The sequence below is a fragment of the Culicoides brevitarsis genome, chromosome 3 (assembly GCF_036172545.1).
Source record: "Culicoides brevitarsis isolate CSIRO-B50_1 chromosome 3, AGI_CSIRO_Cbre_v1, whole genome shotgun sequence".
Classification (NCBI taxonomy): Eukaryota; Metazoa; Arthropoda; class Insecta; order Diptera; family Ceratopogonidae; genus Culicoides; species Culicoides brevitarsis.
Genome location: NC_087087.1, coordinates 33,295,956 through 33,320,178, shown reverse-complemented (window position 1 = coordinate 33,320,178; position 24,223 = coordinate 33,295,956). Strand labels below are relative to the sequence as shown.

The following is a 24,223-nucleotide window of genomic DNA, read 5'->3' as shown; positions in this document are numbered from 1 at the left end:
TACACAAGTGAATAATAAACAATTTTTTCCTCTCTTTCTCTCCCTTCTCTCTGGCTGCTGTAGAATCACTTTAACGGCGGCACCGATCGAGTGACTCCAGTTGACAAGGAACCCGACTGGATCGTAGGCAAAAAGCGATTCACCGAGATCTATGAAAAATGTGACGATACCGAAAATGTGCAGAACAAAATGGAAAACGAATTAATTATGAAACAAAATAACAACAATACAAAAGTGTTAAATAATAATAATAATCATAAAAATAATAGTGCAGAGGCGATAAATTTATCCGTATCGCCTTCGAGAAGTGCAACTTCTTCCAGTGACGATCGCGATGATGATGGCGACTTAAATCCCTCGGATGACGAGAATTTGCACAAAAATCATGAAAATTCGCCCTCAACGGCGCTCATGTATAAATTAAATCATGCCAAGAAGCATAACCAAAATAATCAGAATAATAACAAAAGGAAAGAAATTGAATTAGATGATGACTTGGAGGATGAAAGTGATGTGAAAAACGATAATAATAATTATAAAAGTCATAAATACATATCACAGCAAAAAGAAATAACTACAGTTAATGGTGATGACAGTAATTGTGTAAGGAATAGTGTAAATAGTGAGGACTTGGATAATCATCACGAACAATATAATCAACATAATAATTTAATAAACAATAATCATCATCATAAAAAGGGTGAGTTATTTCTTTTCTATTATTTTTCGCGGACTTTTTTGCCTGAAGGTATCTTTACATTGTAACGGGAAGAACATTGTTGCAGACAAATGAATCTTTCATGTGTTTTGTCTAAAATTTTAAGTTGGGTAGGAATTTTTGAAAGTTGAGACTTATGACTTTACGATTATAATTCACAGTTTATCCCTTTCCATGTTTTGTCCACAGAGGAGGACATTTCAAAATTTGGAAAAACTTATTTTTCAATAACTTTAAGTTCAGCGATTAACATAAAAGCCAAGGCTTCAAGCTTTTCAACAAAAAAATATTTTTGAATTTAAGAGAAATTTCTAAACGCGCAAAAAATCGAAAAAATTTTGGCCACGGAAAGGGATAGATTTCTTAATATGTTCTATATGTAATTAAAATTCAATTTTGCCCAATTTCAAGAGGAATATTTTAAGATTTTTATAACATATTAAATTAGCTTAACATATCAAATTAAATTGAAGGCTTGAACCAAAATCTTATTTAAAAAAAAAAAATAGAAACTTATTAGAAAGAAACAGAAACGTTGGAGTTTGTAATTTGATAAATTATAAAAAATCTGAAAATATTCATCTTGAACTGAATTCCTTTTAATATTATAACATTATGAGAAAAATAAACTGAGAATATGCTAAAACTTCAATGTTCTTAAATTAGTTCGTTTTTAAAGTAAAATTTGAATATTCTTTCTAAAATATGAGAGCTTTTTAATCATTTTTGAAATTTTCCTTAATGACAGCTAATCTTTTGGGTAATTTAATTTAGATTTCATGACAGACTGAGCATTAGTACTATATCCAAGATTTCGTCAATGTTATCTAAGACTCTTAGCAGTAATGAATATTATCGAGTATCTTCTTATTAGAAAAATGTACTTTTTGTAACAGATCTGGAACATACGAAGAAGAATGTTTCATTGCATATATTATTCCAATTTGTTGTCAGCTTCACTTTTTAACTGCCACAATGTGTATCAAGTCAATAGAAGTTTTTTTTAATTTCATGTAAGAAATCCGGATAAGGAGCTTTATATTTTGAAATATACTAAAGTTGATGCTTCCAAATTTGTTCAAACAGTTTTCCAAACTTGACAATTAGGGACCATGGTTGTAAATAGTCAAATCGTTGACACATATTTTTACTGAAATTTTTATCTTATTTCAACTTAAGTATCCAAATAGCTTCTTCCTTCCTACAGACTCCGTTGTTGCTTCTTACCTTTCCTAAAAAATAAAATAAAATAAAAAATTAATCTAAAAGAAAGAACTTTCATTTAAAACTCGTCAAAAAATAAAATTCTTACCTCATTTGTTTCTTGTAATGTGCATGTTCCTCTCCTCGCAGTAAATTAAAGATAAACATTACGAAAAAAAAAAAAAATTAAATAAACCCTTGAAAATATTTTTTGTTGTTGTTTATATTAATAATATGGTTAAAATAAACAAAAACTGGTCTGTTGGGTAAAATGCGTTCTTCTGAAAAAAAAGAAGAATATTTTCACAAAAAAAAAATTAATAGGACTTACTTTGAACAAAAAAATCTTATGAAACGTCGTCATAAGTTTTTGTTTCTTCCGAATATCAACTGAACAAATATTTGTGTGACCTCGAACCGAATATTTGTCAAAATAAGCTATTATACAATATTAGTAATCAACAACAAGTAAATTTTTAAATTTTTTATAGAATCTGGTCGTTTATCTCCCGTCGAGTCGCATCACAGCTTCTCGAGCGAAAGTGAACTCGTTAAGGGCGTCGCACAAAATAATGAACTAAAATCGAGTCACGACGACATCAATCAAGTTTCGTATTCGCCATCGCAACAATCGGCGGGCCAGCAACCTCCTTACCTTCAAATGCAACAATTCCTTCAGCAGCATATCTTCTCGTCGAACCAACTGGAGCAACTTGTGCGAAGTCATTCCTACTATTTGCAGCAATTGCAGCAGCAACAAAAAAAGCCAACATCTCCGACTTCGCAAACTGCTCCTCCTCCTCCGACAACTCCCACGCATCCGATGCACGGCAAAGGCTTGGAACAAATCATGACGTCACTCCAAGAGCAAATCCAACTAAATTTACTGCAACAATCGAACTTTTTGAATGCCCAAAAGCTCGGAGGACCTGCCGCGAAAAAGGAGATTCAACAAAACGCGTTGCTTCAGCAACAGCATCAAGAGTTACTGCAACAAATGCAAATGGTACAACGACAATACATGATGCATCAAGGTTTAAACTTACCGCTTGGCGCGCAATCCAGACAGGATTTCAGCTTTCCGAATCACAATCAGAAACCGCCTCCCACGAGTTTGATGCCCGAGAAGAGTTTGCGACAACAAACCACCGATCACTATCACGAGTCTCAAGCGAATCCCGAATTTCCAAACAACGATAAAATTGGGCATTTGGTGAAGCAGATACTGCTTGGGAAGAATATCGAGCTTGCACATATGCTGAATGGCGTGAATCATTCGCCAATTTTGAATGGAAACCCCGCGATGATGGATGAGGTTGATTCGTCGATTCATCCGTTGTTTGGAAGCACAGGCGAGGGACATGGAACATGCAAATGGCCCAGTTGTGAAGTAGCTTTTGATGATTTTGCGACTTTTATGCGGTAAGTTTTCGTTTTAGGACATTACAATTATTGAAAATGTTTTCGATTTTTTGAATTTTAATTTTTTGAAAAATTTTTTATGAATATCGAATATTTAAAATTTTACAATTTCGAAATTTTTATGACTTTTTTTTTAAAAGATAAAAATTTTCGTTAAATTTAGTATAAAATTCAATATTTTTTTTTATTTTGTTTAAAATTTAATTAAAAATTAATATTTAAAAAAAATAAAATAAAAAAAAAATAAATACAAAAAAATAATAATAATAAGTTTAAAATAATGTAAAATTATATAAAAATAATAAGTTTATTATATTTTTTGTTTAACAATTTTTTTAAAATTTTGGTAATTTTTTATTAAAAATTTTAAAAAGAAAAACAATAATTTTATGCTGATTTAAATATTTTTGTCTTTATTAATTTTGATAATTTTTTAAAATATTTATTAAAAAAAATAATATACCTAATTTAAAAAAAATTAAAAAAAAATAAAAATTTAAAAAAAATCAAAATTAACGTACAAAAGTGTAATTTTTTTTAATTTATGAGAAAAAAAAAATAATAATTAAAAAATACATTACCATTAACGTACAAAAATATGAAATTTTAAAAAAAAAATTGTTAGAAAAAAATTTATCAAAATTTAATTTTTTTTTTTTTTGTAAACAAATCTACCAAAAATTGAACAATTTTGAAATTTTTTGATATTTCTCATGAAAATTTGTCAAAAAATTTAAATTGGAAACATTTTCGAAATTTGTATCGTCCTTAAATTTCAAAAAATCAATTTTCTCATGAAAATTTCCCATTTTAGCCACTTGAACAGCGATCACTTGATGGACGAATGCTCCGAGGCGCAAATCCGTGTTCAAATGCAAGTCGTTGTTCAACTCGAGGTACAGCTAAAGAAGGAAAAGGATCGTTTACAAGCCATGATTCAACATCTCCAGATCTCACGACAAAAAGCCTTCGAACAGAACGAACTGAAGCAACATCAAGAAAACGAGCAACGCAAAAAAGAAAACGAACGTTTATCGAAGAAAAACGCAGAATTTCGCGAAAATCACATTTCATCGAAACTTTCGCCGCCCGCATCGCCTGTTCCGAGTTTTGGGCCCGTGCGACGACGAATTAGCGACAAATCGGCAATGTCACTCTCTGGAGGTGAGTCCCTTATTCGGGGTAAGTTTTGCCACCCCTGCACGGATTTTTTTTTAAATTTTTTAACATTAATGTAAGATTTTCCCTTTTTCAATACTAACAAAAAAATGTCTAAAGGACTCCCTTACATGCTAGAAAGAGCTGGATTGGATGTCCAACAAGGTAAAAAATTCTAACAAAATTAACAAAAAAAAAAAAAAATTTTTTTAAAGAAAATTTTGAAGATAAAATCTGCATAAGACCAATATCTTTCTCTTCTCACGACAGAAATTCAACGAAATCGAGAATTTTACAAAAATGCTGATGTGAGACCTCCTTTTACGTACGCTTCGCTCATCAGACAGGCAAGTGAATTTTAGTAAAATCCCAAAAAAAAATTTTTCTTTACAATTTTGGACAATTTTTGATAAAATTTTGAAAAATTTCAGGCGATAATTGAGTCACCCGATAAACAATTGACCCTTAACGAAATTTATAATTGGTTTCAAAATACATTTTGTTACTTTAGACGCAATGCCGCTACTTGGAAGGTAAGTTTTCGATCGAAGGGAACTCACAGGTAGAGAGGGTTTTGTGAAAAAGTGTGAGAGATGACAAAAAATAAATTAAAAAATGGGTTCGTTCAACGAAACCGTAAGTAAAACGGGAAAAAATTTTTATCAACGGAATTTTTTTTATTATTGAAATTTTTGTTCATTTTTTAATTTGTTTTATTTAAAAAAAAATCTACACTTTTTTCCGCTGTTTATTTATTTTTTTTCATAATTTTAATTTTTTTTTTGTTTTTTGTTTATTTATTTTCATAAAACGTGTTAATGTTTAAAAAATATTTTAAAAAAAATGCTATAAAAAAATATTCGATTTGATAAATAAACAACACATCCACGTACGTTAAAATTTAGAATGCCGTTCGTCATAATCTCTCACTGCATAAGTGCTTTATGCGCGTGGAGAACGTAAAGGGCGCCGTTTGGACCGTAGACGAGCTCGAATTTTATAAGCGACGTCCTCAACGATGCACATCCGGCTCGGGCTCCGGCGGATCAGCAACAAATGCAAATTCGACTGCACTCATGCTGAGAAATGCAGTTTCGCCAATTGGGTACGTCGGATAAATTCGACATTTTTTTTAATTGAAAATTTTTTTGTTTCTTTTTTGACAATTCTTTTAAAACTTATTTTTATGAAATATTTTTAAACTTTATTTTAAAATTCCTTTTTAAAAATCTCTTTTTTGAATAATAATTATTAAACTTTTGACAAAATGTGGGGATCAAAATGAGCGAATTTGACAAAATAGATAAAAACGAACGGAAATTGACTCAGAAAATTTTTTGAGAGATTTTAAATTAATTATTTCTTAATTTTAAAAATAAAAAAAAATAAATAAAGTAAAGTAATTAATTAAATGTTAATTTAAAAAATTAAATTAAAATTTTAAAAAATTAAATTAAAATTTAAAAAAAATAAATTAAAAATTAATTTTAAAAATTAATTAAATTTAATAAGTTAAATTTTTAATAAATTTATTAAATTAACAAAAAAAAATATTTATTATCTTTTAAAATATTAAAAAATTAAAATTAAATAATTTATTAATTTTAAATATTTTTATAACTTAAATTAAATGATATAAAAATATTTAAAATTTTTAATTAATTTTTTTTTTTATTTTATAAATTCAATTATAATTTTTTATTATTTTAAAAAAATATATTAAAATAAATAATTAACAAAATAAATTAAATAATAAAAATTATATTTTTTAAACAAATAAAAATTATTAAATTAATTAATTATTTAAATACCTAATTAAAAATAAATTTTAGAAAAAAATTAAATAAATATTTTTTTGATTTATAAAAATTTAAATAAAATAATTAATTAATTAAATATATTTAATAATTATTATAAATTTAAAAAAAATAATTATAATAATTTTTAAATTTATTTATTTAATTATTTATTTTATTTAAATAATTAAAAATTCGAAAAAAAAAAAATTTTTTTTAAACTAATTTATATAAAATTAAAAATCTCTCAAAAAAATAGCGAATTTTGATCAAACCACAAAAAAAAAATAAAATACTAACAACCTTTTTTGATCTATTTTCAAACTCGATTTTTATAACAAATTCCACAAACGTAATTTTAAACTTTTTTAAATCTCTTTTAAATTTAATTAACCAACTAAACTTCAAGTAACAGTTCAAATGACATTTTTTTCACAAATGAACCACAATTGTTACTCGAAGTTGAAATTTTTTGAAAACTCTTTTTTAATATAATAATAATAATATTTTATAATAACATAACTTTTTTAAACAATTTACAATTTTTATACTAACTTTTACATTTTAAACATTTTTATATAAAATTTTTATCCTTATTGTGTGAAGAGCTGTGTGTGTGTGTGTGATTTTGCGCTCTCTCTCTCACTCGAAAATTTTACCTATTTCTGGTACTTTAAAACTTTTTCTTCACTAATAACATAAGTTTTGTGGGAAAATTATGCTCAAACTGTGTATTTTTCGACGGAAGTTGGAAAACTTTTGTAAAATTTAATTTTTTGCTCAAACGCTTAATTGGCCTAATTCTTTTCTTTTCAATTTAATTGCATTTGCCACACATTCCGTGTTACTCGTGTAGGGTTACAAGGTAAGTTTCGCGCGAAATTTGGTCTCTTTTGATAATTTTTGGAGGTCTGAATGACGTTTTGTCGTAAATTTCATGCGAAACGTCATTCAAGAGTCTGAAAAAAAATTCAGATTTAGTCGGAACCTCTTTCCATTCGTTAGTCGTTCTGTCCCTGTTCGAAAAAAAAATTGTTCATGTGTTTTTTCAAGGCGTATCTCAGTAACGGGGTCTTCCGACTGCCCCTTTTATTGTTGAACTTTCGTCGAAAAAACGCATTATGAGCATAAATTTTAATTTTTCAAAAAAATTTCTTTGCATTAAATGACTTTTTGTTTCATGTCTGTCTTACCCTAAAAAAAAAATCGAAAAAAAAAATTATTAGAATGCAATTCGAACAAACCTTTCGCTGCATAAATGTTTTGTGAGATATGAAGATGATTTCGGATCCTTTTGGATGGTAGACGATAATGAATTTTGTAAGCGACGCCATTTGAGTCGAGGTCGACCCCGTAAATACGAACCGAATGCCGATGGACAACAGCCACCATCACCATCGGATAATCCGTATTATCCTCCCACGAATAATGTGAACTCACAGTAAGCAACTCGCCAAAAAATAAAAAAAAAATGGAGAAAAATTTCTCGAGAAATGAAAAATTGAATTGATGGCTTATCTCTGCGTTTTATGAGTTTTTTCATTAGAAATTTATTATTTTTTGTAATTTTTCTCACATCGCAAGTCTCACGTAGTTCGAAATATGAAAGGAATTGTTGCATAAATCTAATATAAATTGTTTGAGTTGAGAGCGAACTTTTTTGAAACTTTTTTTATTACTAACTTTTTAACTCTTTTTTAAATTTAATTCAAATTTTTATTATCAAAGCACAAGAGAATGATAATTTTTGTGTCTTCTCTTGTGCTTCTTTTTTGCATGCCTCTTTTTAAAAATCTTTTTAACTCAATTTTTTACTAATTTTTAATAATATCTTGATGTTTTTATAAGAAAATAAGCAACATTATTCGAATAAATTTTCTGAAAAAAAAATTGTAAAAAATTTTTTAATTTAATAAATTCAAAAATTTTATTAAATTAAATTTATTAAAATTAATTTTTTAATTAATTAATAATAAATAAAATAATCAATAAATAATTAATTTATTGAATTAATTTTTAATTAATTTAAATTTAATAAAATTTTTGATTTTTTATAAATTTTTTACTATCAGAATTATTTTTTAGATTTTCAAAGAAAAAAAATAAAATGTTGCTCATTTTCAAAAATTTTTAACTAATTTTTTAAATATTTTACTACTTTTTAAACTCTTAATGGACTTTGAAAACTTTTAGAATTCATTTAGAAAATATGAAAAAAAATTATTTTTTTAAAAATTTTAATTAATTTAATTATTAAAATTTAAAATAATTAAATTAAATTAAAATTAATTAAAAAAATATTTTTTAAATTAAAAAAAATTTTTTTTTAATTTTAATTAAATTAAATTAATTTTAAAAAAATATTTTTTTAAATTAAAAATTTTTAAAAAAAAATAATTAAAATAAATTTTTAAATTAAAAAAAATAAATAAATTAAATCAAAAATAAATAAATTTAAATTTAATTTAATTTTTTTATAAAATTTTTTTGAAAGTCTTCAGAGTTCATCTTTTTAAAATTTTTTAACATTTGTAAATTTTTTGCATGCCTAACATTTTTAAATAATTTTTTTCATAAATTTATTCAACTTTTTTCATCTTTCGACTCTTTTTAAATTCTTTTTCGATCTCTTTTAAAATTTTCTTCAAATTCAATTTTACTTCAATTCAATTTTTAATATCTTTAATAAACTTTTTTCTTAAAAAAATCTTTAAAAAAATGCATGAATTTTTTCTTATTTTTTCTAATAAATTAAAAATTTTACAGAAATCCTCCATCTGGCGCGAATCCAATGGCAAACATGTATCCGGATAATTTGCCAATGAATTTTCAAGTAAGTTTGAAAAAAAATTTCTTTTTTTATGAAAAATTTAAAAAAATCTTTTTAGAACTTCTGGTCATGCCCATCAAACGTCTTGGATGAAAATATTCCGTACGGAATGAATTTCCACGGAGGACGATCTGATCGTTACGAATGCGAATCTCAGAATTCTTCGCCACGATCTGCTTCACGGAATAGTCAAAGGTACTTTTTCCATTAAATTTTTCGAAAATTTCATTAAAAAATTTTTTTTTTAGAAAATTTTCTCGAGCTTCAACGAATTCCACGAAAAATCATCATCACAGTCATCATCATAATCACGCGGCAAGCGATGTCGACATGTCTGACATCGGAACGCCTCACAATCATCATCCCACAATAAAGCAGGAGGCGAATCAGGAGAATTATGACAGCAACGACGAACGGGAACACGAAGGAGATCCTGCCGTAGACTTGTCAACGCAAAATTAGACTTTAGCAGATGCAAAAACTTAAACGTGTGTTCCTTGTTAATCCCCAACTTGAAGAAAAAAATTAAAAAAAGCTTACATCCCGATGTTTAAATTTCTCCTCTCCAACATATATATCAGTCATCAGTGTAAAAAAAAATAAAATATTGAAAAATTTTGCATCCCAGTAATGGACAAAGAGGATTCTTTGAAAAAATACACCAAAAAATAATGATAATATTTGTTACATATAAACTATACTACTAAAAAAGTATTAAAAAAACCCATAGAAATAAACATGTATCATTCTTTAAAAAAATATATACTTAAAAAAAAACTTATCGTAAATAAATAAAAATGTCTTCGTATTAAAACTTAAATAAAAAAATAATCCTTAAATTAAATATCGATTAATTAAATATTTTTTTTAGTATTGAATTCCAAAGCTGTGAATATCTTACTTAAAAATTTTTGAGAAAAAAAAATGAAATTGAAGAGTGAAAGTTTTGATTTTCATTTCAATTTTCAAATTTAAATTTAAATAAATGCAAAAAAGTGTATTGATAATAAAATTGGTGAATAATACGAAAAAATAAAATATTAGTTGGTAAATTTTCACGTAAATGAAAATGAATGAAAATCAAAAAAAAAAAGAAGATAAGTGAAATCATTAGAAAATAGGACTTAATATTAATAGTTGGACCTTTTAATGAATGTTTTAGTTATCATGAATGAAAAAAAAAATAAATAAAATAAAAATATTAACAATAAATAATAATAATATTAATAAAATGATATAAATAATGAAATTAAAAGTTATTTTAATTTTTTTATAAAAAATTTTAAAATTTTTTGTAGGAAGAAAATTTAGGTATGAATTTTTTTTAATAATTTTTTTTTTTTTTAATTGTAAAATTTTAGAATATTTTTTTATTTTTTCAAAAAATATTGCAAATATATTAAAAGAAAATTGTTTAAATTATGAAAATTTTTGTTAAAATTAAAATTAAAAAATTGTTGAAATTTTTGTGATTAAAAAAAATTTTTTTTTTTATTTTAAAATTTTAAAAATAATTTTAATTAAAAAAAAAAAATTTTTTTTAAAAATTTAAATTTTTTTAAAAAAAAAGATTTAATTTTTTTTTATTACCTAAAAAAAATACATTTTACTTTATTTTTTTATTTGCTGCATTTTTTTTTAATTTTCGAAAAAAAATTTTTTTTTCAAGGATTAAAAAATTATTAAAATTTTTTGATTTAAAAAAATTTGTAATTTTTAATTTTTTTATTTGAAAAAAAAAACAATTTTTTTTTTGACAAAAAATATTTCAAGGAGTAAAAATCAAGAAATTTTTTAATTTTGTGATAAAAAAAAAATATAATAATAATTTTAAAAATTGAATATTAATTTAAAAAAAATATTTTATTAAATAATTTTTTTTTTTTAAATAATTTTTATTAATTTAAAATTTTTATTAAATGCTGCTGAAAAAAATATAAAAAAAAAATTGAGCTACTTTCCTTTTTCGACGATCAAAAATCATTTAATAAAAAAAAATCAAAAAATACAATATTCCATAAAATAATTTTTATTTAAATATTTATTAAAATAACATCAATTTTTCGGGTTTATCAATAATAAAAAAACACTCCATGGCTTCATAAAATAATTTACAATAATTTATTAGTTTTAAAACTATTTTTTTCAATTTAACATTTAATATCTGATCCAAAATATAAGAAAAAGGCAAAAACTTACACGTATAAAAAAAATTAGGACACAAACACGTAAGTGACCCTTCCGCGATAGTATACGAAATTGGTTGAATATTTTTCGTTTTAATTAAAAATTAATAAATAATATTTTACAAAGAATTTTTTTTCTTTTACAAAAATAATGTGTGATAAAAACGTATAAAGTAACAAATAACGACAATATTTCCAGTTAAATATTTAAAATAAATTTCCATTCAAATTTTTTAGAAATCAGAATAGACCATGTTATCGTATTTTTGTCCGAGATGCACGGGCCTGTAATATTCCTTGGCGGCGCCCCATCCACGCGGTGCCGTATTGTAACTCATTAGACTCGACAAGTCGAGCGGTTTGGGTGCTTCGGGGATGTTATATTCTTCGGGCGGCGAATTGTGTAAGAATGCTTCGTACGAGAAATCGGGCTTCTTTGGCGGCTCAGGTTCGGGCAATTTAACAGTGACTCCCGTGGGAAGCGGCGAAGGATTTTGGATGAAAGGCAACGGGGAGATGTTGCTCAAGGCATCGCGTTTCACGGGGATCGTCAATTCATATGGCTTTGGCGGTTCAACGGGTTTTGGAGGCTCCGGGATTGGTTCAGGATATCCATTACCTAAAAAAATTTACGAAAAAAAAAAATTAATTTTTTGTCATGTAAGTATTTTTTTTTTCTAAAAATTTAATTTTTTTCATTGAATTTTATAGAATTTTTTTTTAAATTTTTTGAAAAATTAATTCAATTAAAAAAAAATTAAAAAATTTGAAAAATTAAAAATTTGAAGGAAAAAAATTAATTTAAAAATTTTTTAAAAAAATAAAAAAAAATTTTTTTTTTTAAAATAATTTGCTCAAATTAAAAATTAATAATTAAATTAATTAAAATTAAAATTAAAAAAAAAAAGTATAAAAAAATAATTGTAAAATTTAAAATCATAAATTATTTGATTTTTTTTTTTAATATTTTTTGAAAAATTAAAAGTTTAAAATTTTAAATTAATTAATTAATTTAAATTATAAATTTTTTTTTATTTTTTTTTTTTCATGAAAATTAAAAGTAAAAATCCAAACTTAAAAATTTTGTAAAAAAAAAATCATTTTTTTTTGTTTTTAAATAATTTGCTTAATAAATTACGAAAAAAATAATTTTTTGGTACATAAAAATTATTTTTTGTTATTTTTTTATGTTATGCATGTTAAATTTCGCATGTAAATTAAAACATTGAACATCAAACCTTGTCTTTCACCGACGTGATTGTTAAAACTGTTCTTAGTTACAACATTAAACACATTTTTAGGCATTGGTACGACATCACATTGACTCTCTTTGATCCGATTCTCGTGCTTTTCGATCAATTTATTGACAATATCGAGACTTTCGTGTGCTTTTGTTACAATTTCATGCGTTGGTCTTTGCTCAACGGGCGTAAATTCGGGAATTGGCATCGCTGGAGGCGCCTTTAGCAAGTCAGGAACTGATTTGGACTTCTCCAAGCGCGGTACGACGGGAGCAAATATCGGCGCAAATGACTTTGGAAGCTCTTCGGGCATCTTCGGTGGCTCAGGAACAGCAGGAACTGTCGGTTGTTGTTGCCCCGTGAAAAGAGGCAAGTATTTGGGGACTGTAAAAATTGAATTTTAAATTTTTTTTGAAGGAAAATTTTCGAAAATCAACCAAAACTTGAAATAAAATGAAGAAAAAATGACTTTTTGGACCGTCGAATGAAGTGACTTGGGATTCAAGCATCGATGGCCTGTCAAAGCTCTCGTATCTCGTTCAAAGAGAGTTCAAAAAATTTTTAACACACAAAAAATTGTTAGTGCAGATAAGCGCCTAGTTACAAAAATTTTCTAAAACAAAAAAAAAACGCTTTAAGGACGAATCTACGAGAAAAAAATTTTTTTTTCGGAAACAGGGTTCGTCATCTTGCCTTCAGAACTCTCCGTTTCCGTGCTCGGTTCCTTGATCATCCGGTCAATTTCTCGCACGTGAACTTTTTGCTGATGCTGAACATTTTCAAACGTATGAATCAATTCTTTCACCGAAATTTTCGGATAATCCGGATCTTCTTCGTCTCCCTCCTCCTCAGCAGTGCCTTCTTTCGTACTTTTTGTCCCGGATTCGTCGTCAACTTCCAAATTGAATTGCAACTCGGGCAACGGCGGAGGCGGTTCATTCAAAATTTTCAACACGTTAATCGGCTTAAAAACAGGAATCTCTGGCGGCTTCGGAGGATCGGGGAAATTCACAGATTCACGACGCGAATTTGACGTTTCCACAGACTCGCAGAGCGATTTGCGATGATCGTCGTCAATTAATTTCAAATGTCGATCAAGGTCTTCGTAAATCTCGAGAATTTCTTGTTCGTCCTTCAAAAGTTCTTCTTTGAGGCTCGTGTCGTCGTCGGGGATTTCATTTTCTTTGTTCTCGTCATCCGCAGCTTTTACGGATGATTTTCTGAAGAGTTTTATGGGCGTTTCGTCCTCGAAAGGTTCTTCTAATTCTATGGAGTTAAGGGTTAATTTTTTTTTTTTTGAAGCAGTTGAAGCGAAAAAAAGCTGTTAATGCAGAAAAATGTATTTGGAAACGGGACTTACCGATGGAGAGTTTGATTGGAGGAGCGTTCCAGCCTTGGGGAATCGATGGTTTGTATGCCAATCCTTGGTATCGCGGATATGGGATGATCGTTGGGGATTGTGAGACCTGTGAGAAAAATAATTTTTAGAATTTCTCAATAAATTTCATTTATTTTTATAAAAAAAATATTGATTTTTTTAATTTTTTTTTTATGAAAATTAAAAAAAAAATATTATTTAAAAAAAAAAAAAATTATAAATTAGTGAGAAAAAATTTAAAAAAAAATTAAAAAAAATAATTTTCTCAGAAAAAAAAATAATTAAAATTTTTTTATTTAAAAATTTAATTTTTTTGTTGAATTTTATTTTTGTTTTGAACGAAATTATAATATTAATTTAAAAAAAAATTTCTCATAAAATTTAAAATTTTAAAGGAAAAAATCAAAATAAAAATTTAAAAATATTTTTAAACAATTTGCTCATTAAAATTAAAAATTTAGTAAAATTATTATATTAAAAAAAATAATTTTTTTTTAAAAAAATTGAAAAAATTTAAATAAGAAAAAATTTTTAAATGAATATTTGCTCAGGTAAAATTAAAAATTAAAAAATTTTTTTCTTAAAATTAATTAAAATTTTCTTAAAAATTTTTTTTTTTCATTCAAGATTTTTTAAAATTTTGAGTGAAATTAAATTTAAATTAAATTTAATTATTTTAATTTTTTAAATATTGTTTCAAAGAATTTTTCACATGAAAATAAAAATTTGAAGGAAAAAATTTTTAAATGAAAAAAAAAATCGATTTTTTTAAATATAATTTGCTCAGTTAAAGTAAAGTAAAAAATTATTAAAAAAAAATATAAAAAAAAATTAAAATTAATTTTTTTTTAAATTTTAAAAAAATTAATAAAAACTCTTACCAAGCTCGTTGCTACATACGACGCCGGCGTATCAAGCTTCCTTTGCTGATCCGGAGCTGGCGTATTGTTACTTATGGGCGTCATATCGTTAATCGATTGTGAAATTGTCTCAATTGCTTCCTCAATCTTCTTTGCACTCTCGTTATACGACTCTTGCACGGATGTACTTGTGTTTATATAATTTTGTGACTGCGTTGTCGTACGTTTTTCTGGATTTTCGTCGTCAATGATCCATTTGTCGGACTTTTTGCGTCGCTTGGCAAATAATTCAGCTCCTAAAAATCAAAAATTTCATTAAATTTTATTAAAAATTGAAAAATTTTCGAACTCACCCTTCTCTTTAGGAGTCTTCAATGCACTGATAATCGGTTCAGGCGACAAAATGGGCATCGTTTCCGACTTTTGTAACGACGAAAAGTCCTTGGGGGTACCTTGGGGGTTCATTACCAACTTCAAAGGCACCTTTTTTGGTCCGCTGCTTGTGATTTCTGTTTGTTCCGAGCGTTCTTCGTGATCGTTCACGCGATTGCTTGTGTCCGTGTACGAATATGTCTCCTCGTTTTGATTGCCATCCGTGTGAACCCACTTGACGGAGCGCTTTTTGCGATTTATGTACATGGACTGACCCTTGGAACGTTGATTGCTGATGTCACTGAGCGAATGTGATATTCGGCGAGCGAGCTCAACTTGATCTTCGACCGTGGGATGCACGCCAGGCGCCCAAAATGCCGACGACGCATACAATTTACCTGAAAAATTTTCATTTTTTAAACGAATTTTGACTTGAAAACTCAAAAAACTTACGATTCTTGCCGGGTTTGATCTCCTCAAAGTCAGTCGAGGGCGTAAACAACTTCTGTAAGTCGATTTTTTGTTTTCTGTTTTCATCCTGCAATGAGAAAAAACAAGAAAAATATTTAAAAACACTTGAAATAACAAGAAACGTTCCGTAGATACGAGCAGGTGGCGTTTAAAACGACTCTCGTTTATTTTTATCTCAATGTTTTTACAAATTGTTACACGATTTATCGTCTTTCGCAATGATTTGTGACGAAAAGTGACGTCACACGATGACTCAACAAAATTTTTAAAAAAATTTTCCAAAAAATCTGGATCTCTCAATATTTTTAATTTTTTTGCGACTCAATTTTACAACAATTAAAATATTTATTTAGCGTAGAATGAAGAAATGCCGTCATCTAAAAATACAACATCTCATGTGTTGTGTATATATTTATAAAAATAACAACAACAAAATATAATATAATGAGGAAAGTGCAATTTTGAAAATTATTTCACATTTTTTTTTTAGATTTTTAAAACAATTTTTAAGAAATTTTAATAATTTTTGCATCTTTTTTTTTAATTTTTTTAAAAACAAATTTTATAAAATTTTTTAAAAATTTTAATAAAAAAAAATAAATATTTTTTATTTTAAAAAATTTCAAATTAATTATTTTTTTTAATTTTTTAAAATTTTTATATTTTTTTTTTAATTTTTTAAAAATTTTAAAATAATTATTTTTTTTTTAATTTTTTAAAATTTCTTAATAATTTTTTTTTTAATTTTTTAATAATTTTAAATAATTTTTTATTTTTTAAAAATTTCAAATAAACTATTTAAAATTTGGTACCTGGTCAAAAAATTTATTAAAAAAAATAAATAAAATAAAATTATTTAAATTAAATAAATAATTTAAAAAAATTCTGAACTACAGAATAAAATTTCGAATTTTTTTTTATAAAATTAAAATTATTTTTGCAAATTTATGAAAATTTATTTTAAAAAAATAATTAAATAATTTTAAAAAAATAAAAAATTAAAAAAATCTTTTAAAAAAATAAATAAAATTTAATTAAAAAATAATTTAAAAAAAAATAAATTTTAATGTAAACTGAAACATTTTCAAAAATCGCCCTCGCCTTTTAATAAAAATAATAATAAATTTCATGTCAGTCAAATTCGAAAATTGTTCTCGTAGCTTACCGAATGCCACATTTTCTTGCTTAATTTTGTCAGGTAATCTCGCGCAAACGGATCATGCCGATCGGATGGCTTGAAGCCTCGTTTATCCATCACCATGCTATTTGACTTTTGCAGATTGTTACTCTCGAACTTGCGAGAGTACGAACTACTGCTGTAACTTTCGAAACTGTGCGTTTGTCGCGAAGACATGTAACTTTTTTTCAGCGATTGTTGCTTAAACATTTTTTTTAATTCGAAAAAAACTATCGCAAATTATAAGAAAATTAGGACAAACAAGCAAAACTAAAACGAAAAAAAAAATAATAAACGAAAAAAATTTGCGTGTGATAATTTCTTCTTCTTCACGCTAATAAACACAAAATAAAACTGCGCGATTTTTAGTTTTTTATTCCGAGGCGATTTTAACGAAAAATTCTCCGTGTGAGTTTTGCAACATCACCATCCATCGCATCTCTCTTTGTTTCGGGGAAATTCATGCATCGACTTTTGCGCACTTTTTTCAGTGTGTTGGTCTCCGTTAACGCGACTTTTCGTTAATTTTAATTTTAGAAATGTTTCTGATGGCGTTTGCTACGATTTAGCACGACGACGCGAGATTTTGGGGTCGTGTATGTCGGTCGTTATCGTTAGATTTGTGAATTAATAGAAGAAACGATGTTGTAAATTATTAATAATGAGTTTGATTGTTTTTTAACGCGTTCGTTCTTAATGAGTTAAAATTTTGTTAGGAGATGCGGAATTTTTTTGCAAGGCGTCTCCATTTAATTTTTTTTTTAATTAAAAAAATTAAAATTATTATTTTTTAGTGAAATTTGAGAAGTTTTATTAAAAATCATTTAAAAAGTTAAAAAAAAATAATTAAAAAATTTTTATTCAAAGTTTTTTTTGTAAATGAAAGAATTGAAGGTCAATTCAATTTATTTCATGATTTTTGACATTTTTGACTCACAGTTTACTCTTCAACAATTATTTCTGATTTTTATCTGCAATTAACGTCTATTTAAAATTAGTTTTTAGATAAATTATTTTTTTGACTTTACATGAATTTTGGATTTTATAGAGATTTATTGATCTCTCATATAACTCAGTTTTCGTAAAATTTTGTCAAAAATGCAAAAAAATATTTTCAAAAAATAAAAAAAAATTTTTCATATTTGTCATGTTTTTCATATGAATTATTGAATTTTTTGAAAATAAAAAAAAATATTTTATGGTACCCATATTTCAAACTTTAGCTACATCTGGCAGCTTTTGTTTAAAAAACAATTTCTAAAAATCATAGTGACTTTTATAAAAAATAAAATTTAATTTTTGCCTTTTTATTACATATTTTGACAACAAAGTTAATGAAAATGATCAAAATAGGGGTATAACATAAAAATCCAATGTTAAAGTATCAAATTTAAAATCAATTAAAATTATGAAGTTAATCTAAATAAACACTTTTCGTTCAAAAAACGAGCCAAAAATCGAATATTTGATAAAATTTTTCTTTGAAAATCTCTCAATTTAGACTTTCAATGAACATTATTTTCTAAAGAATGTTTCTGAATTTCTCAATTATCAATTTTACACTTAACACAGATGTTAATTTGATAAATTTCGCTAATTTTTGTAAGTTTTTCTTTAGTTTTTCTCATCAGAGATTATTAGATCTTCAAAACATTAGGTAAGAAGTATATCGAGTAACAAGAAGCATAATAATTATTTTTTTTTTTTTTTAATTTTTAATATTATTTTAGTTTAATATTAATATTAAAAAAATAAATAAAATTAAATTAAATTTATTAAAAATTTTAAAAAATTTCAAATTTTCATATTTTTGATAAAAAAAATAAAATAAAATGTTTTTCAAAAAAAAATTGCAATAAATTAATTTAAAGAACATTTTAAATATTTTCATAATACCTAATTTATGTTTTGAAAATTTATTCAGTCTTAATATATATTTTTTTATTTAATTTAATTTTTTTATTAATTAGATTTTATTTATTTTTTTTGAATTTAATTTATTTTTTCTTTTTAATTTTTTTTAATTTTTTTTTAATAATTTATTTTTTTTTTTAATAATTTTTTTTTATTTTCTTTTTTTTTCTAATTTTATTTTTTTTTAATTAGGTATCTAAATTTTATTTTTTTTTTAAATTTAATAATTTTTTTTAAAAATTATTTTAATTTATTTTATTCATTTTTATATTTAATTTGAGTTTTAATTAAAATTGTACCAACAATAAAAAAAATATTATACTTTAGATTCTCGACATTAGATATTTTTCTTAAAAATTTTGCAATAATTTAGATAAGAGAATTTTATTCTCTATTTTATGAAACTTTTTTTTTATCTTATCAAATAATAAAATTACTTTTTCATAAATTTCATTAAATAAAACCAATTAAAATTCGTTCATCAAAAAAAACTTACCTCTACAAGTAGATTAGAAAAACTTTCTATTTGAGGTTGCGGCCCAGGTGACTCCATCTCTGCTGCGTTTTCTATTTCAGTTTAAAAATTTCCACAAAACTTTATCTTTTTTACTTCACTATTTTCCTTTATTTGCTTTTATCGATGCGATTGCGAGCTTGTAACGTAATCGCCTGAACACAACAATAATATTTAATAATTTATTTAAAACATGCAAACCTTTTGTTTAATTTTTGTTATGATTCGGCCTGAAAATTTATTTTATTTATTATTCTCGAAAAAAAAAATAATTTCAAGTAAACAGTTGGTTTGTGTTGCATATACTCAAAAGAAATAATAGCATGAAAAATTTCCCGCACAGAAAATTATATTTCGTGAAAACAAAAACTTTTCGAATATTACATATTATTGTTTCGGTTTTTTTTTTGCGAAAAATTTTCAAACGTATGTTTTGTTTATTCCGCGATGTGTGAAGATAATAACTTGTGTGTGTGTTCCGAAAAATAGGAAAATTTTCGTAATAAACAAAAACTTTTTAATGGGCCGAGATAAGTTCAATGCATTTTATTTTCGACGGCTTTCTAATCAAAACTAATTGCCGCAAAATTTAAAATAAAATTTATTTGTTTAATCGAAGTCGTTTCGCGTGTGAACAAATAAATTTTGTAATTTTGCGGTCGTTCGAAAAGGTCAAGGAATGCAAGTAATAAAATTTTTCGTGTAAAAAATAATTCATTGACGCAAATTTCTTCTTCTTCTTCTTCGATGAACCTTGAAAATCGAAAAAAAGCACTTTTTGTCTCATTACGATGTAAATTGAACGTAAAAACAGATGCCCGTGCCGTCAAAACATCAATCGATGTCCATTTGAACGCAAGAAATGTTTATTTTTACAACGAAAACTATTGCGATATTCGAGAAAATGCGAGTTTTTCCATATTTTCTCTCGTAAAAATAAAAATTAAATGAACGGCAATCACTTTTTAATGACTATGACTCGTTAAAAATATTAAAATGTGTTTTCTTGAGGTCAGTACAAGCAAAATTTTTTTAAATTTTTATTTTTCTGAGCAAAAAATGAACATTTCCGATGAATTTTCACAGTAAAAAAAGAAGAACAAGGAAGTTAACTTGACTCGTGTGGTCGTTCACTAATCCGTTTCCTTAATAAATTACCACAAATTTGTCTACAAAATTGCCAATGAACGATTTTCAAGGACATTTTTCACGAAATAATTTTTTTTGAATGAATTTTTTTTTGTTTATATTTTTTTCTTGTCGTCTGAGGCTGGAAATTCATTCAAAAAAAATTCTGTGTAAAAAAAATCTCGATGTCGTAAAATGTTTTTTTCAGAAATAAACAAAAATTTGTGTTGATTTATCGGCGGCGGTGATGGAGATGTTGTTTTTATTGCATTACTGGCTTGTCACAGATTTGTTTATGGGTCTCATTAAGAGTGTGGCGTATTTTTGTGTGTGTTTCATTATGGGCTCATGAAGAAAGTTGTTGATGCAACAAAATTTGTTTGAAAACGTCATGAGAAATGAGACAATTTGGTAAGAACGACAACAATTTTCTCTTAATTTATGGGAAAAAACTCGTAAATTCTCGAAGTTTGAATTAAAAGTCGATGAACTTCAAGTTTTAATTCGGTTTTAATGCAATTTAAATTAAATTGTGAAAAAAAATTAAAAATTGGGAAATTGGTGGAAAAACTGATGAGTTTTCCGGAAAATTTGATGAAAATATGTTTAAAAATTCTCATAATTCGTAAAAAAAAATAAAATTGTAACTCAAAGTAATTAAAAAAAAATAAAAATTGTAAAAAATTAATGAAAATTGGAAAATTTTTGGAAAACTTGATGAATTTTCCGGAAAATTTGATGAAAATATTTTTAAAAATTCTTATAATTCGTAAAAAAATAAAATTGTAACTTAAAGTTATTTTGAAAAAAAAATAAAAATTTTGAAAAATTAATGAAAATTGGAAAATTTTTGGAAAACTTGATGAATTTTCCGGAAAATTTGATGAAAATATGTTTAAAAATTCTCATAATTCGTAAAAAAATAAAATTGTAACTCAAAGTTATTTTAAAAAAAATAAAAAATTGTAGAAATTTAATAAAAATTGGAAAATTTTGGGAAAACTTGATGAATTTTCCGAAAAATTTGATGAAAATATGTTTAAAAATTCTCATAATTCGTAAAAAAATAAAATTGTAACTCAAAGTTATTTAAAAAAAAAATTATGGAAAATTAAAAAAATATAAAAATTTTCCGGAAAATTTTGGAAAACTCATGGAAAATTATTATTTTTTTTTAATAATAATTTTTTATGAATTAAAAGTCAAAAATTCTATAAATCGTAAATTCTGAAAATTAATAAAAAAAATCGTAATTTTTTAGAAACAAAAATTGGAAAAATTGGAAAAACTAATGAAAATTCATAAAATTTTCCCGCAAAACTCATGAAAAACTCAGAAACATTTAAACTTTTCTTCTAAATCGACGTAAAAATCAAAACAAAAGATCTTTCGCCATAACGAATGATTGGCAAAGGTTCTCAAAACAACACATGATGAAACCTGTTGCCGCACCGAAGAAAATTGTTTTGAAGAAAAAACGAGAAAAATGTTCATTTACCGCATGTCAATATGATAATTTTCATGGCAGGCGCTTTCTTTCCTGCTTTCTTCTCTCTCTAATTCGCATTCTCGCGACGACATCATCATCATCATGATCATCTTCGAAAAGAAAAATTATGTCGCTACACAACAACAACTTTCTTCTTGTACCGCAGAAGAAAAAAATTTTTTTTTGGCACGTTGACAGCACGAAATATCAAACCGAGAGTCCTATAATTTTTTATGGGTCGCACAAAAGTCAACAACCGGTTTTTGTTGTTCTTTTATTTTCTCGCTAGCACGAGTCTTGTCACGAAAAATCTAAGCGATGTTTGATTGCTTAATTTTTTTTCTTGTTATTATTTTATTTATTATTTTTTTTATTCTAATTTTGTGCGGCGCACAATTAATTTGCGTTCGTTTTTCACATTGTACTTGAATTTGATTAATTTGCAACACTTTTCACTCTCGCGACGACGTCTATTTTCCAATTTGTGCAACGCGCGAAGAAAAAGCATTCGATATCGAGACAAGTGAATGTTTTCAATTAATTTCAAATTTTAATTTCGCATGTAATGTAAATAAAACAAAAAATAAAAATAAAATTTCTCGTCGACACGACATAGAATGACCGACCTAAATAAATCCGGATTTTTAATTTTTCATCATTTCAGCTTTTTATATAATGTTCGTCGTGTTGCTGTCAAAAAATGTTTGTGTGCTGTAAGCGAATTATAATTTTCTTGTAATAATTTCTAACATTTTTCTTTAATTTTAATTTTTTTTATTAAAATATATGCAACACAAAAATTAAGTAATTTGTCATAAAAAACACTTGTTCTTGTTTATCTTTAGATTTTCTCATTTTTTTTTAATTATTTTTATTTTTTTTCTTACTTTGTGTAAATATTTTCTTTTTGTTCACAGATCGCGGCGCGACACGAATTAAAAAAAACTGTCAGTTTTTCTGTCGATGCGATTTTTCGATTATTTTCTTTTTTTTTTGTCAGCGAATCCGAAAAACAACGATGTCTTTGGGTAAACGGACAATACTTGAGTGAACCACTTGGCGAGATGATAATCTGGTGCGATCATTGTCTTCTTAATCTTCTTCTTGCGAGAGAGAGACTCGACTAGAGATGTAGCAGTGACTTCTCATCGAAAAAGTGAATCATAGAACGCGATCGGAATACTTTTATGAGACTGCGGCGAATGGATTTTCAGTAAAAATAGATTTGAAATATGCTCATGTTACGCCCGTATGTACATCGACGTCTGCTGTAGTTAATTTGAGATTGAATAAAAAAAAAAGATTTTCTCAGATTTTCTTTTGGTTTGAGGTTCTATGCAGGGATGTCGAATTTTTTTTTTAATTTTTTAATAAATTTTTTTTTTATATTTTTTTTTTGATTTAAAAATTTTTTTTTTAATTTAATTTTTTTTTTTCAAAAATATATTTTTTTTTTATTAAATTTTAAATTTATTTTTAAGTTTTATTTAAATTAAAAAAATTATTTAATTGAATTTTAATTTAATTTAAAAAAAATTTTTTTTTCAAATTTAATTATCTTTTATTTTTTCATAAATTAAATAATTTTAAAAATAAAAGTTTTGATTATTTATTATTTTTTTAAAGAAAATTTTTAATGATTTTTGAAATTTTAATAATTTTCTAATGAGTTATTTTTTTTCGGTTTTCAAAAAATAAAATATTTTTATTTTTGAATTTATACCTATTTATATTTTTATTAAAGATTTTTGTAAATATTTTTTTATTAATTTTTTTTTTAATAATTTTTTTTCAAATTTTTTTTTTATTTTTTAGAATTTCTTAAAGCATTTTTTAATTATTATTTTTTATATTTTTTTTTAATTTTATTTTTTTACATTTTTGAATTTTAATTTTTTAAAAAGATTTTTTTTAATCATGAATTTATTTTTAAATTTATTTAATTAAAAAACACAATTTAATTGAATTTTTATTTATTAAAAAAAATTTGTGATTTTTTATCAATTTTTTTTATTTTGGATTTTTTGTTAATATTTTTTAGAAAAATAATTTTTTTAAATTTTTCTAAATACATTTTTTTAAATTTAAATTATTTATTTTAATTTTAAAAAAATAAATTATTAAATTTAATGAAATTTATTTAATTAATTAATTTTTTTTTTAAATTAAATTATTTAATAATTTTCATCAATTTCCATCTCTGTTTCTGTCTATAAATTACTCAGTACTTAAACAGAGCGCCTCAAAAATAAAAAAAACACAAAATAATAACGAGAGCATCTTTAAATTGTCGATAATATGTTCAATGTTGCAACATGTGGCCGATGTACAACAAAAAAATCTATTTTTTTTGTATTTTTCTTTCT

The 24,223-nt window shown here is 25.0% G+C and overlaps 2 protein-coding genes across 6 annotated transcripts; one reads left to right on the top strand and one right to left on the bottom strand.

Moving 5' to 3' along the window:
* Positions 1-346: 346 nt before the first annotated feature.
* On the top strand, positions 347-9,780 carry LOC134835531 (forkhead box protein P1). Its single transcript, XM_063850411.1, has 10 exons — positions 347-700; positions 2,413-3,343; positions 4,158-4,507; positions 4,622-4,666; positions 4,772-4,848; positions 4,933-5,034; positions 7,524-7,738; positions 9,064-9,130; positions 9,186-9,322; positions 9,376-9,780. Exons 1-10 carry the CDS (start codon positions 412-414, stop codon positions 9,587-9,589), a joined length of 2,427 nt encoding a protein of 808 aa, XP_063706481.1. The 5' UTR covers positions 347-411; the 3' UTR covers positions 9,590-9,780.
* Positions 9,781-11,176: 1,396 nt separating this feature from the next.
* On the bottom strand, positions 11,177-22,893 carry LOC134833668 (titin). Of its 5 annotated transcripts, none has more exons than XM_063848073.1 (9): positions 22,745-22,893; positions 19,223-19,395; positions 15,618-15,702; positions 15,146-15,562; positions 14,814-15,088; positions 13,915-14,020; positions 13,248-13,820; positions 12,552-12,938; positions 11,177-11,932 (listed from the first exon to the last, which is right to left on the bottom strand). In XM_063848073.1, exons 2-9 carry the CDS (start codon positions 19,277-19,279, stop codon positions 11,547-11,549), a joined length of 2,286 nt encoding a protein of 761 aa, XP_063704143.1. In that variant the 5' UTR covers positions 19,280-19,395; positions 22,745-22,893; the 3' UTR covers positions 11,177-11,546. The 5 variants fall into 5 exon arrangements, with proteins under 5 accessions (XP_063704143.1, XP_063704142.1, XP_063704144.1 ...); XM_063848072.1 differs by having other exon boundaries at positions 19,223-19,470; positions 22,745-22,887; XM_063848074.1 differs by lacking the exon at positions 22,745-22,893 and adding an exon at positions 22,252-22,313.
* Positions 22,894-24,223: the final 1,330 nt, after the last annotated feature.